Here is a 19,169-nt window from a genome sequence, read left to right on the forward strand (position 1 = left end):
AGAGTCCAAACTGGCACAAGAGACACACAACTTTACAGGATATACACATAACATTAGAATACTTCACTGTCACTGATTATGAATTTATGAATAATTTTCAACTAAGGAAGGATGTTCTTTCAGCTACTTTCTGAAAATTTTCTCTTTCTTAGTTTAGTTATTCTCAATTGAAGAAAAAATCTTCCTTTCATCTTAGTAAGCCTTTCTTGTTTGAAAATCCTGTTTGTGGCAGTAAAATCGTTCAATTACTGTGTATAATTTAATTGTTTCATGTTTCATGTTCATTGTCCCAAGGATGGATTCTTTTTGATGAGACAAGCCTGCTATATAACAAGAACAATCCTAAACATTTTTAAATTGGTTCATACTTTGGATTACATTATTCGCTCCATACTCCTATACGAAGAGATTCAATGAAGAGTTTGCTCTTGCTGAACAGTGTCATTTATTCAGAACCAGGTTTACAAAAAATAATATGCACTAGTTTTTGCTGTCTCAAAAGTAAAGATAATGATAATCACCAGTATATAATGAAACCACTATATTAGGAGTTAGAAGTTGAAGCATAATATGATATCTAATATAATATGAAACAATAAGATGGCTTCATTTCTACTTTTACTAAATCGATTGCACAGTAGTTTTAAAATAACAATTTTTCAGGGTTCACTAGAAGAATGGCTGAGGCTGTTACGACTGGAGGAGTACGGCCCTGCTTTGGCTTGTCAGGGCTACAACACGATAAACGACGTAACACAACTTACATGGGAGGACCTTGAGGACATCGGGATTGTAAAGCTCGGCCACCAGAAACGGATCCTGCTCGCCATCAAGAGAGTCAAAGACCTCAGAGCGGGAAAAGTGTTCCCTCCGCCTCACACACCTGTGCTCCTGCCTCACAATCAGGTTGGTAATACTGTTGTTTTGTGGTTAGGTTAGGTTATGACAAAGTGGTTAAAGTAGTTTATAATAATAATAATATGGTTAGATTAGGCTATGCTAATGATGTCAGGTTTGGTTAAGCTTTAGGTGAAGCGATTAGGTCAGGCTTATACTCTTGTGGTTAGGCTAGAAATATGTTGTAAGGTTATGCAAATATAACTAGGTTAGGATAGGCTATGCTCATTTGACTATGTTAGGTGAGGTATAGGCTTTAAACACTTTATAAATCACTTTTAATTTATAGTACAGTACCACAATACTGTTAAAGTCTTTTTAATTAGTTCATTACGATTTGAGCAGTTCAAAATTTCAATTTGTAGAGCTATGTGTAGAACTTTATGAGAGACAGTTAACAAAAAACCGTGTTGATGTGTAGAAAGCTTAGAAATCAATTGTCTTGATGTAGATGGGGATAGTTTATACTTCTAGATTGTAGTAGTGTTTTAATGAGAGTACGGTTAGTATGTAGCCACTAGAAAGGTAAGTAGTCAGTGTATACACTCCTCCTCTCCAACGCGGAGCACTTCATACTGAAATAAATTTACAATCAGAATATTCTTTGTAAAATTTCTTATGCATTGACTTACTGTGTATATCTTTGGATGGGAAAAACAAGATTTCTTAGAATTTGTATGTAGTCCTCAATGGCCCCACTTGTATAAATGAGTTATATTTGATAAACATACTTATTTTCAAACTTTAAAGTTTAAATTATAACAATATTTGTCTTTATCAGTTGTTAATTTCAGTCACCAGTGACCGAAAATTTAAGGGGTTAGTTCAATTTCTCATTTATTTGAAAAGTTTTAAATATTTTATTATGTATGAAGTGATCTGAGAAAATTCTAGTTAATGTCCCTCATTCACTGACTACCTTTCTCATTATTTTCTTTACAAAATATTTTCTCAAATGCCATTTATCACAGATTAATTTAATTACTAGGACATGCTTATTGCTTATAACATTTGCTTACTAAACTGTTTGAAAAATTTTGCATTTTCCAATTGCTTATAACCATGTTTTCTAACAGATATTCATTACTAACACCGTTCAGCGAAGCATGATTTCAATAAGTAACGAAAACAACTTAATAAATTGCATGAGAAATTTGTTAACATGAATTTATTTTCTAATTTTTATTCAGTATTTTTTCACAGAATTTACTTATAGATCAAAAACGATTTTGAAGTTTTTATCTTGACAAAGGTTTCTTGCAAATTGTAACATTAAAAGTTTTGATTAGTAAAGAGATTTTGATTTTAACTGGCAATTTCTTCAGTATTTTTATTATTTGCGTTTCTTTTACTGTACTAATTATTTTGATTGGGACTTTTAATTTGAAAATTGTAACTAATAAAGCAGTAAATGTTTATATTCTTTGGTTTAAAAATATTGTAAAAAACTTAAACTAAGAGAACTGGCCAAAATTATAATCTTAGGCAAACAGTATTTTTGCTATTTACCTTTATAATACTTTTGCATGTGTGTCTTCCATATTTAAAAATACTTTTAACTTTTTATCATTATAAAACATCATTCTTACAAAATATCAGTATCATTATCATACATATCATACGATTTCTATTTTAAAACATTTTTGTATGGTCATGGACTAAAAGTTTTTGCAATTTCTGTGTGTGTAATTATCAATCAATATGGTTTAATAGAATTTAATTTTGGTATCATTATCAAACATCATCACAGAATTTCTTAGAATTCTTAGATTTCTTACAATTTACTGTATTTTAAAAGGTTTTCGATTTATAGAATTTAATCCATATCAATTTTACTATCACATAAAACATTTACTAATAGAAATCTATTAAACAAGTGACTAGTCAAGACAATCTTAACCTAGAATGCAACTACAGAAAAGTCATACCTGAACTTAAAACTACTTGTAGAATAATTGAAAACTACAAAACACTTTGTTTCTCAGTTTTTTAAAAAGTTACTTGTAGAGTAAATTTGTATTGGATCATTCAAAATTTGTTAACATTTTTTTCATCCGCTTGCGTTCATAATTAATATATTGCCATTTCCATCAGAACATCTATTTTGCACTGTATGTAAAATTTTGCAACAAAGTTCCTCAATTAATTTTCTTGTTTTATATTTTTCTTTGACGCTTCACCAGTTAATTTTGAATGCAGACCTTATTAGCTGCACAGTCCAAATGTTATACCCTCGTTGTTATCTTTATATTCAAAGTATAAACAGGTTTTGTTGATATTTTATTGCAGCACATTTTCACAATTGATGTGCCTCTCCCCTTTTTACACTTATGTCCACAAAATTGTATTTCTTGTTAAGCTTAAAAGGGCCACTGCTCATCATTATGCTTGGGCCGGTTAGAAAATGAGGGTCTTTTTTTTAAAGATTACAAAAAAAAACTAAATTTGTTGTCAAAATAATATTTAATGCTGGTTATTTTAATATCCAAAAATAGTTTTAAAAGTTCTGCTTTTGAGGGTAGTTTGTTTATTTCTTCAAACTATGAACCAATTTTGTGGTGGTTAATGTTATAGGTAGAAAATTAGAAGCAGTAATTTTTGTTTGTTGTTGTGCATTTAGGTACTTATGGGAATTTTTCTTCTATTACACTATCTAGTTTAAAATAGTGTGGAATTTATAATAGTTTATGCTCCCCAAGAATTAAACCAAAATTAAGTATTTTTAAAAATATTTGTACACAGCCAAATGGTTTATTTTTATTTGTTTAAGTATTGATTTTGTTTAGTACTTAATCTAAACCAAGCCAAAGTGATAGGTCAACTTATATTGCAAGTCATAGCATCTTTGATGTCAAGTAAACTATCCTATTAAATACACACTAAAAACTAAATTAATTTTAGAATGTAGCACACTCTATAAGTGGTTTATAAAACTGCATTTTTTATAAAAAAAACTGTATTTCATATGCCTACTTCAGAATCCTAAAGTTGATCTTAACTTCTAAAGTTTTGACTTTTGGCCTACTTAATCTCTCAAAATATTAATTTATATTAGCTGATAGGAAATTTACTTAAAGTACTTGATGGATAAGTATCCTAATTTCATTAATTTCTAAAGCTTTAATCCCATTAAATCTATAAAAATAGTAACTAGCTATCCCTCCTAAACTCTAAATCCCAAAACAACTAAAGTAGTCCTGTACGTAAAATTTAACTTTTAGGCCATGTTTAAAGTCAAACTGCTTTAAATACTAAGGTATTCACCGTCACCAAAATGAAGTTCAAAAGAACAATTAAATTAGGCCTACAAGTGTAGGGTTAAGTGGGTTAGTCTGCCATCCCAAAAAAGGTTCAAACTAAGAACTAAATTAGGCCTACAAGTACAAGGTTAGGTTGGGTTAGTCCAAGCATGTGATGAGAGTGGTTCGGCACTGCTCGAGTGACCGAGTGTGTAGTAATGTAACGTATGCGGCATGTGCATGCAGCAGTCCCCAGCCCCTGCCAAAGAGAGTGACTGTGACTGTCCGCGAGTACTTGCCAACGTCAAGAGCTTCCACCAGCCGTGGGAGATAGAGGCGTCTCGTCGCTTCTACTGCACTACCGACATTGTGCCTATCAAGGTAGGCCTAGGCTTGTTAACTTATAGTTGATGGTTAATGTTCGCCTTCAGATATGAAGGTTGCTGGTTTGATTCTAAGGTTTGTTTTCAGGCCCAGGTCCTATTTGTCACTAGGCTATCAATTATTGGTCCTCTCCAAGGAAGAGGTTTGTTGGTAACAAAACCAGGGTTTGGACCAGTCCCTTACATAAACCACTAGTGATGGGGAAGAATATGTGTACAAGTGTTATGTCCCTTCCCTGGCCTAATTGCCTATAAACCTAATTCAATTCCTAAATGTTAATGAAATTTAGAGGATTCAAGATTTTTGTTAGGCTAGAAGACTTGAATGGGTAAGGGACCAAGAATCACAAGACTGTACTAAACAGTGATTTAAAATTTCACCACCTTTTAATGAATTTTTGACCCAGGAAAGTTTAAGGTAAGTAGAATGATATCTTTCTTCGCCTTTAATAAGAAGACAAACACCTTTATTTTAGTTTAAAAGTGAGGGTGAAATATTCTAATTTTTGTGTATAGTGTACAGTTTTGTGTTTCTTGTGTCAGAAAAGCCTCTTCCTCTTTCAAGTAACCCTGCTATCCTCCCAAAAGCCCTTGAGTTTTACTATATCACCTCCTTAAATTGAGCACAACAGAAAGAATCTCAAACTGAAATTCAGAGACATGAAGTCCCTAATTACAGTACCGTATTCCCACCTAAATTGCCTCACAGTCAGCCAACAAGAGCCTGGGAGTTCCATCCCCAAATTAAAAGATCGCGAGTCGTTCTCTTGTATATTGCTTATCTTGAAATTTCTTCTTGACCTTTTATGTAGGCTAAAGTTTACTTTGCTAACATTGTTTTACGTTGTTGTAGTCCTCAAGAAATTCCCTTACTTGACTACACCCTGAAAGATCAATCCAGTCTTAATCCTGGTACATTATCTTTCTCCTTGCTAAATTGCTCTTCAAACCGGAATCCTCTAGAAGAGCTAGTTCTGGTTTTATGAAAGGAGTAGACTCCTCCCAACTGATCTAAAACTTACTTGTTCCTTATCCTTCGAATTCGGTTTTGAAAAGCTTTACCAGAGTTAATTGTCTTTTGGGTGGTTAGATGTGTTTGAAGTGATTTTTTAAGTCTAGTAAACATTTTGGTTTACTATTTAAACTGGGTGAAGATAATAATAATTACTTGTGATAATAATGAAAGGGTTTGATTCATTTATGTTTAGAACATTCTACATAATTAACTATCTAGGTTTTAAGGTTAAATATTTAACAGTGTAATATTTTAAATTAAAAATTATCTTTCCGTTTTGTTGTAACTTAATAACAACTGTGTTAGTTTTAAGAGTGAAAAGCAATAGTTTATTACTCTCAACAGTTTCATAACCAAAGGTCCATTTTGATATGGTCTTCAAAGAACATAAAACGGTTTGTTTGGGTTGTTTCTGGCTATACACGTTGCCCAGCTTCGAGACTCCAAATAACCAAATTCAAATCATATTTTTCTGTTTCAGATCCGAGGGGGCAGAGGGAAGTCCCTGGAGTCTCTGGAGGATGGGATGGCCGGAGGAGGAGGTACAAGCAGTTTTTCCCCAACACCGCTACCTCCTGGCTGGCGACCCAGGTCCTACGATGATGGAGATATCACCCCGACCAACGAGGCACTTCCGCTACACGAGGGAGGTGGAACACTTCCTAGGCCGAGGGGGCTGGTGCGGCCGAGACCCATAGCCAAGATACCAGCCACCTTCTGTCCGGCTTACAGACCCGAGTAAGTGTGCGGAAGTGTTTACATTATTTATAAACTTTAGTATCTTGGACACACAAATTTCAGCTGTGTCCTGTAATTATTGTTACCAGGAAAGCTACGTGGAAAACACTCAATAGAATAGAATAGAAATCTTTATTTGCAATTGACATTATACATGTATTAGCAACAGTCAAGAATATAACTAGTCACAGGTCATAAAATACAGGGTGATTGAAAAGTCTGGGTACGGCTTAATATTTTAAAATATAATGCAGATTGAGCTACAATACTTGGTACAAAGTTACAGGGCATAAAACTCTATTTTAACACATATTCAGTGATCCAATAACTCTTCAGGGGGACGGCCCACAAGGAGTCGGAAGAAAATCTTAAATGGAAGCATAGGTCAATATGCACATCAAATTAAAGGTCTTTTTTAGTAGAATACAATGCCGCAAACCGTACTTCAAAAGGTTGATCCTGCGCAAAATGGCAGATGTTCAAAGATGTTTTGAATCCGCCATTTTGAATCTTTGAACGACTGTCATTTTTTACTCAGGCATTCTTTTGAGCTTGAATTTACGGCATCGTAATCTACTAGTGAAGACCTTTAATTTGATGTGCATATCGACCTATGCTTACGTTAACAATTTTCTTCCGATTCCTAGGGCTGTGCCCCCTGAGGAGTAAGCGTATAATAGCAATGTAAATTAAATGAATCTTTGAACAACTGTCATTTTGCGCAGGATCAACCTTTTGAAGTGCGGTTTGCGGCATTGTATTCTACTAAAAAAGACCTTTAATTTGATGTGCATATTGACCTATGCTTCCTTTTAAGATTTTCTTCCTACTCCTTGTGGGCCGTCCCCCTGAAGAGTTATTGGATCACTGAATATGTGTTAAAATAGAGTTTTATGCCCTGTAACTTTGTACCAAGTATTGTAGCTCAATCTGCATTATATTTTAAAATATTAAGCCGTACCCAGACTTTTCAATCACCCTGTATATAAGCCTACAAAAAACATAAGCTTACAAGCTAAAATACAGTTTTCTTCTCTAAAAACTCGAGGGAATAAAAGGGATTTTTTAAAAGCCAATTATATTTTTTTTTACATTGAGTGAGTTGAATATGTATGAGCAGTTTTACTGAGTTTGTTATATATTATCGTCGCAATCAAGAATAATGTGTTTTGCAGTCTCATCAGGCTGGTTACAAAGTCGACAATCCTGAATGTCATTGACAATTCCTAGAGTGTGGAGATGTTTCTTGAAATGGCCGTGTCCAGTGATAAGAGCAAATACCTGCTTGACCTGCCCTCACCCCAGCTTTAGCAGCCAGCAAGTGAAAGGGTGCTAGGTTCTGAGAGCAGTTTTTTGCTAAGTGATTGTTCAGGATAGTTACGCCAATGCTCTAGGTGTTGTCCCCTGGACCATTTGTTGATTGCATGTTTAGCGGCAGCTTTGCTGATGCCACAAAATGGCTCTGGTCCAAAGAATGGCATTTGACTTATTTCCTTGAGCTCCTAGGGGGAGCATAGGGCCTCGACAAACACTCTCCAGCGGTCTCTATGGTTTGCCAGTTCCTTTGCTCTAGCCCATGTCATGCCTTGTCCCTAGAACTCTCTCCACCGTCCGTCTCCAAGTGGTTCTTGGTCTCCCTCGTCTTCTGCTTCCTTGGGGGTTCCAGTCCAAGGCCTGTCTCGCCACTGTATCCTGAGATTGTCGTAGGATATGCCCGATCCACCTCCACTTTCTTCTTTTCAGCTGCCTTATAATAGGCTCTTGCTGGGTTCTAGCCCACACATCTTCATTGGAAATTACATCGGGCCACCATATGTTTAGTATGGGTCTAAGGCATTTGTTGAGGAAGGTTTGGAGTTTTCTTGTGGCAACAGCTGTTATTTTCCACGTCTCACAACCATAGAGAAGGACAGATTTGACATTCGAGTTGAAGATTCGGAGCTTTGTTTTCCTTCTAATCTCGGAGCTCCTCCAAACTGGTCTCAGCTGGGCGAATGCCGCCTTTGCTTTGTTGAGCCTGTTTGTTATGTCCTGGTCAGCTCCTCCATCCCTGGCCACCAAGCTACCCAGATAGCAGAACTCATTGGTTCTTTCTATCTCTTCCTCTCCAGTTCTAAGGGGGGTGTTGTTCCGGTTATTCAACCTCATTTCCTTGGTTTTCCTGGCATTTATCTTTAAGCCCACCTGTTGCGCTTCCACTTTTAAATCGTTCAGCTTAGTTTCAATATCTCTGAAACTTTGGGCCATGATGCATAGATCGTCTGCAAAATCCAGATCTTCCAGCCTTGAATTAATTCCCAAATGGATTCCTCTGTTTCGATTCATCGCTTCCCTCATAACGAGATCAAGGACCATAAGAAAGAGGATAGGTAACAATAGGCATCCCTGCTTGACTCCTGAAAGAATGGCATGCTCGCACCTATTTTTGCCAGCTTATCTGCACTCTTGTTGCCGCCAATGCCTACATGGCCTGGGACCCAGCCAAGAGTTACAGAGTTCCGTGTGGAAAGTTTGCAGAGGGTGTTGAAACACTCCCAGACCAATTTTGAGGTGACTTCATTTGAGTCGAGAGCTTTAAGAGCAGCCTGACATTCAGACAAAATCACTATCCTTTTGTCTTGGTAGCATCTGGCTAGTCCTAGGTTGGCACACGCCAAGATACCATAGATTTCTGCCTGGAATATGGTCCAGTATCGTGCTAGACTTGCTGAAAGTTCTGTTCTGGGCTATCGACTGTATACCCCAAAGCCAGATTTTCCATTGATTAGGGAGCCGTCTGTGTACCAGACGAAGCTCTCCATATCTTGGAGATGCACTTCCTGATGTTTCCACTCATCTCTGGAGCGGAATTCAACATTGAAGGGTTTGGTGAAAACTACTTCTGTGCTTAGGAAGTCCGAGGTCATGTCAAGCACAGGACACGCAGCCAAAGTCTTGGCAATGGCGCAATGGCCTGCCCCTGACAGGCTATCCCTTTACAGATTTGCAACCCTCAAACGGTAAGCTGCCTTGAGGGCTTCAGATTTGATGAAGATGTCCAGAGGAAGCTGCCCAAGAGCGACTTCTACAGTAGCTGATGGACTGCTCCTGAAGGCTCCAGTGGCCTGTAGCGTACCAATCCTTTGCAGGCTTTCTAGTTTGGCTATGACAGTTACCTGATTCACCTTTGTCCACCAGACTAGCAAACCATAGGTAATTTGAGGCCTGACCACAGCCTCATATAGCCAGAGTGCTATGTGGGGTTTAATTCCCCAGTTGGTTCCTGCAAATCTCCTGGACGTCATGAGCGCCCACTTGGCCTTACGCAGTGCATTGTTCAAGTGGTTGTTCCATGTCAGCTTGGAGTCAAGTGTCAGTCCTAAATACTTGACTGAACTCGACACTCCCAGCTGAGTAGTGGCAATTTTCAGCCTGGAAAGAGAATCCAAGCTCTTTTTCCTAGTGAAAGGAACTAGGACTGTCTTAGAGGGATTAATGTTAAGTCCCTCTCTGAGACACCATGCTTTAACATATTGCAGGTTGACATTCATGACATCAGCTACAATGTTTGTGAATTTTCCTTGTACCATGAGGACTATGTCATCTGCGTAGCCCTGGACAAAGATGCCCTTGCTGGTCAGTTCAGTTAAAAGACCGTCCACCACAAGGTTCCACAGTAAGGGTGAAAGTACACCTCCCTGTGGACATCCTTTTGTGGGTGCAATCACAATTTTTTCACCAAGAAAGTCAGCTATTAAGTCTTGATTAAGCATATACTCTGTCCTTCTGCACAAAGATTGCTCGAGTCCACGCTCACAAACTCCCTGCGCCATAGCTCACGACCCCAAAATGTTCATCCTAAACAAAACTGTGGCAACTTAAAATTACAAGGAATAGCAATAGAGCTCAAGTTCATGATTTTAACCCGCTGCTATTTGGACAAGGGTGAACCTTTTGACAATGAGGTTTGTAGCAGTGTGTTCTTGTGATAAATACCTTTAATTTGGTGTACTACTCAACCTATGCTCTCACAAGAGCTTCTTCTGACTCCTTGTGGACCCTCCTTATGATGGAAAAATATATATTTTCTTCAAAAAGTAGATTTGTGTTAAAGCTTTGTTGTATTATCTGAAATGCTTAAAAGTTATGAAACCTGAACTTTTTGTGTGGGCTACAATGTGTTGAAAAGTCCTTAATAATGTTTCAGGGACATGATGATGAACGTAGGCACGTTGAAGAGACTTCCTCCGTCACCACCAAAGAGACAGTCAGAGTGTGTTACCGTAGTGGCAGACTTGCATTGTCCTGCACCCAAAACTTGGGCAGAAAGTGGCTTTAAGGTTGGTAACTCTTTTGTGTTGGTTGTTCATCTAGCAATGAAATATAAATTTAATTTCATGTTTTGAGAAAACAAGAAGGGAAAACGACTAATTTGGTTACAAACATGACTGACTGTTCAATTGAGTTAATTAATGTTTATAGTTTTTGGTAAGATGGCTTTATGCCAGAGTTTGTTTAAGATTTTGTAATGGATAGTTTTAACAGCAGGCTTGCCATACTAAAGAAAATAGACATATAAACATAGAATCTTTTAAGCTATTCGCTCCTTCAATACCTAGTAGAGTATTCGTTCTTGTGAAAAACAACATCTCCGTTACAAAATCAAATTGAGATTTTAATTCATAGTGATTTGCCACTAAAGCTGTTTGATAATATTATGTTATATGAGCCTACATATCAAATTTTCTGTCACATTTATATTTCTTCTATTAGTGGATGATCCAGGTATTTTTTTTATGAAGGCATCATTTCCACCAGTGCCTTTAAATAATCTATCTTACGATTTTGTCAATCGATTCACACAGTAAGAACGTATGAAACGACGACAACAAACATTGCCGTGAGTTTGACAACATTAACGTTAAGGCCCTGACGTATATGATTACGGCTTGATAGAATATGAAACCCAAGTATCTAATATAAGGGTTAATCAGAGCCATGATAAAAAAATTTGGTATGTAGGTGAATATGAGAATATTAAACTGAAGTGCTCTTAGTTCCAAATGTTTAAACTGAAACTTATGTGCAACTTAATGGAAATGGGCTTGATAAACCCTTCATACTATTCTCAGTCTTTACTTAACTTGTAACAAATATTTTTTAGATGTTACAAAACATTTTCATGATATCTGACAATTTAAAATCATTTTTTATAACTTGGCAAAGTCTATAGGTTTCATAATAACGATGAAAATGATGAAAATCCTTTAAAATTACTGTTAAATAAAATTAAATACCAATTTATAAAGATAGAATATATGTCAATACTTATGTTAATATTGACAATTCACATTCTTACTTTCATTACTAAATTTGTATGAATTTTCAGTCGAGTTCAAGTACTGAGTCAGATTCGCTGCCGTTCGCCAATGAAAATGCTGGAACGATAAAACAGCGAGCTGTTAGAAATGTAACAGGTGAGTTTTTGGATTTTCTGATTTCATAGAAGTAGAATTATGACACACCATTTCTTCAACATGTTTACCGTATTGGTATTGAGAATTCATTAGTTATGGTAATGAAAAAAAATTATTCTCTTTGTATCTATTAATCTCTGGGTTTAACAAAAAGAATGCTTTTGGCTGTCTAAATTCAATATTTAAAACTCTTCAAACCCATCTACTCGTTTGGACAAATCATATAAAGAATGAATTGTGCTCTACAAATGGAAACCCTGTGTAATGTAATCTAGTTTACATTTAATTGGTTGCTTTGCTTGAGATACAAAAATATAACTTTTAGTTCTAGACAGTGAATGAATGTTTTTTGAATTTTTTATACCACTTCTAATTAATTGTAGGAAGATTTTAAAGAAAATACTAGCTACATTATGACAGCAGATTTTAATCCCATTAATGTCACAATATTTCAACTGTACAAACTAATCTTAGTACCACCTAATTGTTACACAAAAGCAGTTGATGTAACAATTATTACAGTTGATAAATGTTCAACTAATTTCTTATCAAACTAACCATGTGTATATATTACAGATTTTGTTCCACCCATTCGAGTTCAACCTCCCTCAAATGAAAACACCTTGTCTATATCAAGGTATGTCTACAATGAAGGTTCAACTTTAAAACTTAAGTAATTTATTTAAAATAGATTGATCTCGATGGCCTAAACACCAAAGTGATTATAATTTAAATATCTAGTATACTGTGGGATTAGAAATGTTCTTTGTAGTTTTGAATTGTTCTCCTAGGTAGTCCATGGAAGCTAACGGCCATCTTGGATTTGCCCGCCATAAGAGCAATGTTAATTTCATTAATTTCAAACAGCTGCTGAAGAGTTACCATCTCAAAATATTTTTTTTAACACCAGAGTGATTGTAATTTAAATATCTAGTATACTGTGGGATTAGTAATTGTCTTTGTATTTCTTTTATTTTTTTACAAGCTAGAACCCAAGGACTCCTAAGGCTTTTAGAATCCTTACCCTTAAGAGTCTTCATCACCCTCGGTGTAGTTGCGTTTTGGGGATATGGCCTTGGGCGGAAGGTGTTGAGGGTGGGAGTGTAGTGCAGGGTCATTATGGGCGCCATTCTTAAAACATCGTAAACACACGACTACTAAATCGACACGTCGGTGATTCATCTGCCGCCTGAGCCTGGTTTTGTAAAAGGCTAGTAGCTTAGTAGCCTCTAAAAAAATTTTTTATTTCGTCTCCCATTTCGGGCACCGTTTTTCAACAAATTTTCTGGAAATTTGGTATCAACGTAGTTGAATATTAAAGCTCTTATACCTCAAAGGGTTGAAAATGAAAAAAATAATTTAGTTTTATCAGTGTTTAAAAGAGACTCAATTTACGTCACTTTAACCCATTGGGGAAGGAATTAATGCGCTACCTGCAGCACCCTCTGGCGGCAATTAATTTTACCGAATTTGTAGACTTTTACTCTAACTGCTGTAGAAAGAAAACCTTAGGTAATAAATTAATAATTCTTTCACCATTTTGTTCACAGTAAAATTGTCTACAGAAAAGTGGTAATGGTTGGATAGTCAAAGTTCTAAACTAAAAAAAAAATATATAGTATAAAGATTATAAAAATAAAAATTTTAAAAACAATATTTTAAAAGTAAACTTGATATACAAATTCCAAGATTAATCCAGACACCAAATAACACTACTATTATAAAGTTCAATCGATTCCCTACGTAATTGTTTGTTTACCTTACCGCAGCTGATTTTTGGTGATATGTGGTTTCCATGGCAACACAAAATTGTTTGTTATTCGCTAAAATAAATGAGTAAATACGCAAATCAAGAAGCAAGATATTTATAAACATTATAATAGTAAGAAGAAACAAAAAGGGCGAAAAATAATAATAACTAAATAACTAATGGCGCTGCCTAGCGGTGACACAAGCGGCACTCGTAAGTCGGCCGCCGGGCCTGCAGCGGCTGTACGAGTAACGCTCGTAAGTCGGCGCCAATGGGTTAAGATTTGTTTGTACTTATACTATTGATTTTATTGGATATATCATGTATGAGGGCCCTAGAACCCACATTAATCTGTAAGAGAAAAAATGTTTAACATTATGTCCTTACACATTAGATCTGGAGCAAGGGATGTCCAATGCATGTTTCTATTGTTTTCGCAGGGGTGTCTTATCTTGTCCAGTGTGATTAAAATAAAATGACTAATTTTGCTTACAGGAAAGAAGGCCAGGAGCCCGCTGATGTACTGAACGACATTGGTAACATGTTAGCCAACCTAACAGATGAACTGGATGCGATGCTTCTGGAAGAGAAACGGCAAGGGTTGACAGATGAATAAACCTCGAATCTGTCAAACGAGACTTTCCTTCATGGAACTCCTTTCCTTACGCAGGGCTTTTTCTTACAATCAGGAATTGTTTCCCTTAGAGTAGGGAATTTTCCCCTATGGATGGGAGGTTATTCTGTCGGTTCAGAATATTCAAGCAATACCTCATCATTGGCAATAGGGTTTCTTGAAACCTTCGCTTTCGTATATTTCATACATTTGTAAAATTTGGTTACAGCTTTGTAACTTTGTATGTAATTCGCTTAAGAGATTTGTAATTTTTCACATTGAAGGTAATGTGGGGTTTTTACCTTATATGACTTACAAGGCGTTTAATACTTAGTGAATTTTACAATCCGTTTCCATTAAGTTACAGTTTAACCGGGCTGGGAAGAGTATATTATGATTTTCGCTGGCCGAAATTGACCAAAGTCAAAACAGCTCGTTACAAACGTCTTTGTTGTACGGATGAATCTGCACATTTGTACATAAGATGTTTAGTTGTGATGTGTTGATTACTTGTGTTATGTTTTGTAAACTGAAACTAACTATTGAAATTAATTTTGGTTCAGTTTCAAGGTCAGTCAGCTTTAAGCTATTTTTTATGATAATATAAACATAGAAGTATTTACTTTTTAAAGCCAGCAAACATTTTAGAAAATCTTTTAAAGCCTTTTAGAACCTATTTTTGTTGATCAGTTGCAAAATATCAACATTTTTCATAAAGAAGTAATGACATTCAGTTATCACGCGACTATACCGGGTGATTCAAAATGAATGACCCGGTTTTAAACTAACTTTTATACTATTAAACTTACCGCTATGAAATACACATAAAAGGAAATCAACTCAAAGAGTTTATGCCTGCCAAAGACACATTATTTTTAAAAATCAATCCAGCAGAACTGTAGATTTTATTGTACAAAGTGAAAAAGTAATCTCCCACTTTTTTTACCACTAGAAATTTGGAGATTACTTGACGTTTTTGCAAATAACTTTTAAATGGTGAGGAAATCGACCAAAGTGGAAGGTAATATTCCGAAAGAGAATAACATTTCCTAAAGTCTACTATTATGCATTTATTGAAAATACTCAATAAATGTAGCCTAAATTTGCCTTTAAAAAAAGTGTGCAATTTAATGTTTGATACTGTATGTCTATTGTCTACATTGAAGACGGGGATTTTCAATTTTTTTTTTTCATTTTCAGGTAATTTTTGGCACCTTTCTTTTGAATATTTTCAAAAAATGCATAATAGTAGATTGTAGGAAATTGTATTCTCTTTCGGAATATTGCCTTCCACTTTGGTTGATTTCCTCACCATTTAAAAGTTGTTTGCAAAAATCTCAAGTAACCTTCAAATTTCTAGTGGTAAAACAGTTGTAAATTACTTTTTAACTTTGTACAATTAAATCTACAGTTCTGTTGGATCGATTTTGTTAAATAATGTGTCTTTGGAAGGCATAAACTCTTTGAGCTGCTTTTTCGTTTGATGTGTATTTTATAGCGGTAAGTTTAATAGTATAAAAGTTATAAAGCGTTAAAACTGGGTCATTCATTTTGAAACACCCGGTACATTAATTAAACCCAAACAATTACAGGGTCCCAATATTTACAACCACCAACTGGACACCCATGATTTTCCAGACCCATAGTCTGGATGCCCGAGAGGTTGTTTTGCTTGCCTTCTAATCTGAAGTTTGCTGGTTCGATCCTAGACAATATTAATTACAGAATTTTCTGTATACAGATCCAGAATACATTTTTCATTTTGCTAACAAAAGTTTAATAATTGATGATAGATAAAACAAAGCTTGAACTGTTCCCTTTTAAAAGATAGGTATGAATAAAACAAATCAGTTTTATAAACTTTCATAGGAATAAACAATTCATTTAGTGACTTAATTTTGGGTAACTGTTACCTAACTAATGTACCATTAGTTATTTCTGCCCGGTTTGTATAGAGAATGGTTTTGACACAATTTTTTTAAATTTGTTTATTGATTTTGTAAAGATTACCCTAAAGTAAAAGAAAAAATGTGTATAGATAGAGCTTAAGTATTGCCAACATAAAACATATTCAAAGTCAATCTCTATGCACAAAACCCCTCCCAATTATTTAATCAAAAACTGAAAATTTGCTTACTGCATTTAACAGTCCAATAATAGCTATCAACACATTTCCAACAATATTTCGGTTTATTTAAAGCAGCGCTCAATACTAAATGATGCGAATTGTTGGCAGTTGCAAGGTTATGCACTAAGACATTATATTGTTGCGAGTTTGCAACCAACATTAAATATCTTGAGATACAATTCTAATTTGTAAAAGTATTAAGTACATACTTTTCCCCTAATATTGCAAGGGCACAGATAAGTACAAAAATATTCACAAAATAATAATAACTAGTGTACATGTTGCTCGAATTCGAGCAATTGCAAAGTGTTACAGGATTTATTTTAAAACGAATAACAGGCATATTTACAATTAATTTAAAAGAGTCAACTCAAGATTACCGGTCTGTAACTCAGATCATTATTGATAAACCTAAATCATTCCGGCCGGTTTTCTCCTTCTCAAAATACCTCGCTGTACAGGCAACACAGGTCATTGACAGAGGGCCAATTGAGAACGAAAAGTCGTTTTGGGGTAGTGTTAGGGTGCATTTGTAGCCAATAGTTGAGATTGTCAAGGGTCAGGTGCTGACTGTGATAAGTTAAACCTATTACGCGCCACTGTTCTGCAGCTGCGGTCGTTATCACGCCTCCTGTCTATGTTTCGTTGTCGTCACGTCGGAGGCATTTAAAAGAAGAAACAAAATAAACAAATTATAGCTACACAAAACAACGATAAATGCACAAATTTAAGTTACAATCATGCTAACACGATCCGTCATAACGACACAAAACAACGATAAATACACAAATTTAAGATACAACCCTACTAACACGATCCGTCTTGGGGGTTATGTTTAAACAAACTCAAATAGTAAATAAACGTACTCAATGTGTTACATTGAATTGAAAAATAAATAACAGCAGTTAAATTATACAGCTGATCAAAATGTAAACAATTATGTTCTTCATAAGGATAACATGTAAACTTTCAAAGCCACTGGGGCAGAGCCCAAGGGACTTTTTCAAAAATGTAAGGCCAGTTTGCAAATCTACGCGACACGCTCTTTCCAATGAGACGTCAATGGATAAAATCGGTTAAGAAATGGCGGAGGAGTTCAACCGACAAAGTTTCATGTAGCGTATTAATTATATAGATAAAATACGTCCTAATCATGTTTTAGCGAATTTTTCATTTAGGGAGTAAGCTATTCCTGTAGGTCTCAAGGTAAGACCTAGACCTGGGACCGATTTACTTTTTAGTTTTGGTAAAACTATTTAGGTACTAACATTTGATGGTACATAACTAACTACAGTTTGATGTTGTAGATATAAATCGTTGAACCTCTGATATTTTTTTAGAAACATCCTAAATCATTTACATGAAAACATAAACTTCTATGATTGTTGACTTACCTTGAAACTGCTATGTAATTTTTGTACAGATGTTATTTTTTATATTGTTTTTCGTCGGGCAAAATCCGTCCCGTTGTAAATAGGTGAAAAAATAGTTTTGATATCGATTCCTTTCCTAGCTAGAGCAGATGTATATGGTTTGTAGATCGCATAAAATCTTTATTGTACTTATGTTCCTGAATTGTTGGATGTATATTTTATTTTAATTACATTAGTCGTTTTGTTACAGTGTTTCTTGTAATTGTGAATAGAAAGACTGGAATTAACAAGTTTAAAAGTTCGTAAGAACTCTGTACCATTCCTATTGTAATAAAGTAATTATGATTAATACAAATAAAATAGCAATTATAACAGTGTTGGTTTGGTTTTTCTCCTTTTGTTTTTCATATTCTATAATTATTTCTTTAAGTGTAAGGTAATTAAGTAGCTATAGTTTGATCTATTTTAAAACGTTTTTATTGGCTCGCTTTCTTGTCCGGTACAAATTTTGCAATCGATTTTATACTAAGTTCCCGATGAGCCAGAGACTTGAAACTTGAAACATAGCTCACAAATGGATGACAATGCAATATTATATAATTTAATTTTCATATTTCCGTTGGGCAACGCCCCATGGGCTTGTTTTTATAAACTCGCTTTCTTGCAAATTTTGATACTTCCCGATTATCTAGAGACTTGAAACTTGAAACATAGCTCACAAATGGATGACAATGCAATATTATATCATTTAATTTTCATATTTCCCTTGGGCTACGCCCCATGGGCTTGTTTTTATTAGCTCGCTGGTCGCTTTCCTACAAATTTTGATATCAATCTTAAACAAAGTTCCCGATGAGCTAGAGACTTGAAATTTGAAACATAGCTAACAAATGGATGACAATGCAATATTATATAATTTAATTTTCATATTTCCCACGGGATAAGCCCCATGGGCTTCCACATTTTCCATGTTTACATTTTGAAAGAATGTAAACATATCAATTAATTTAAGTCAGCTGTAAATACTTAAATTTGACAGTTTGAAGAGCAAAGGTTAAGAGGTACAGGGTATGCTCCAGATATATTCTAAAAATATAAAACAAGCATTTTAAAGTAAAGATAAAACATCTGATTAGAGATAATAAGGTTTTGGTTTGTTGTATTAATAGTCAAAGGTTATATATTAACAGGCCATATAAAATATATTTAACATATTTACACATTAAAGACTAAAAAGTTGAAAATAATTTATAAATAAAAAACTTTTTTAAAACAAAAAGTTTTTAAACACACTAAAAAGTAGAGAATAATTTATAAATATGTTGAGAGTATAAATACTTGTAAGATTTAAAACTAAAAACGTTGGGTGCATGCAATTAATTGATAATAATACATTAGTTTAATAGGTGAAGGTTGTAAATTATCTATTGCATGCACCCGTTCGTTTTAAATCTTAATAAGTATTTATAATCTCAACATATTTATAAATTATTTTCTACTTTTTAGTGTGTCTAAAAACTTTTTGTTTTAAAAAAGTTTTTTATTTATAAATTATTTTAGTTTATTCCAATTGTATT

At 34.8% G+C, this 19,169-nt stretch overlaps 1 protein-coding gene across 4 annotated transcripts in view; it reads left to right on the forward strand.

Moving 5' to 3' along the window:
* Positions 1-17,967, forward strand: part of LOC128999719 (caskin-2-like) — a 219,162-nt gene extending 201,195 nt beyond the window's left edge. For 3 of the 4 annotated variants that reach the window (XM_054426368.1, XM_054426366.1, XM_054426364.1), the window contains 7 exons: positions 664-906; positions 4,383-4,517; positions 6,016-6,272; positions 10,459-10,591; positions 11,641-11,728; positions 12,305-12,365; positions 13,974-17,967. In XM_054426368.1, coding sequence (XP_054282343.1) covers positions 664-906; positions 4,383-4,517; positions 6,016-6,272; positions 10,459-10,591; positions 11,641-11,728; positions 12,305-12,365; positions 13,974-14,094 — 1,038 coding nt within the window. In that variant the 3' untranslated portion in view covers positions 14,095-17,967. The remainder of the gene's footprint in view (positions 1-663; positions 907-4,382; positions 4,518-6,015; positions 6,273-10,458; positions 10,592-11,640; positions 11,729-12,304; positions 12,366-13,973) is intronic. The other variant, XM_054426365.1, reaches the window with a different exon arrangement.
* The last annotated feature ends 1,202 nt before the right edge of the window (positions 17,968-19,169 follow it).

The sequence above is a fragment of the Macrosteles quadrilineatus genome, unplaced genomic scaffold, assembly GCF_028750875.1.
Source record: "Macrosteles quadrilineatus isolate MER2022 unplaced genomic scaffold, UCM_ALF_1.0 Scaffold_8__2_contigs__length_117827958, whole genome shotgun sequence".
NCBI classification, from domain to species: domain Eukaryota; kingdom Metazoa; phylum Arthropoda; class Insecta; order Hemiptera; family Cicadellidae; genus Macrosteles; species Macrosteles quadrilineatus.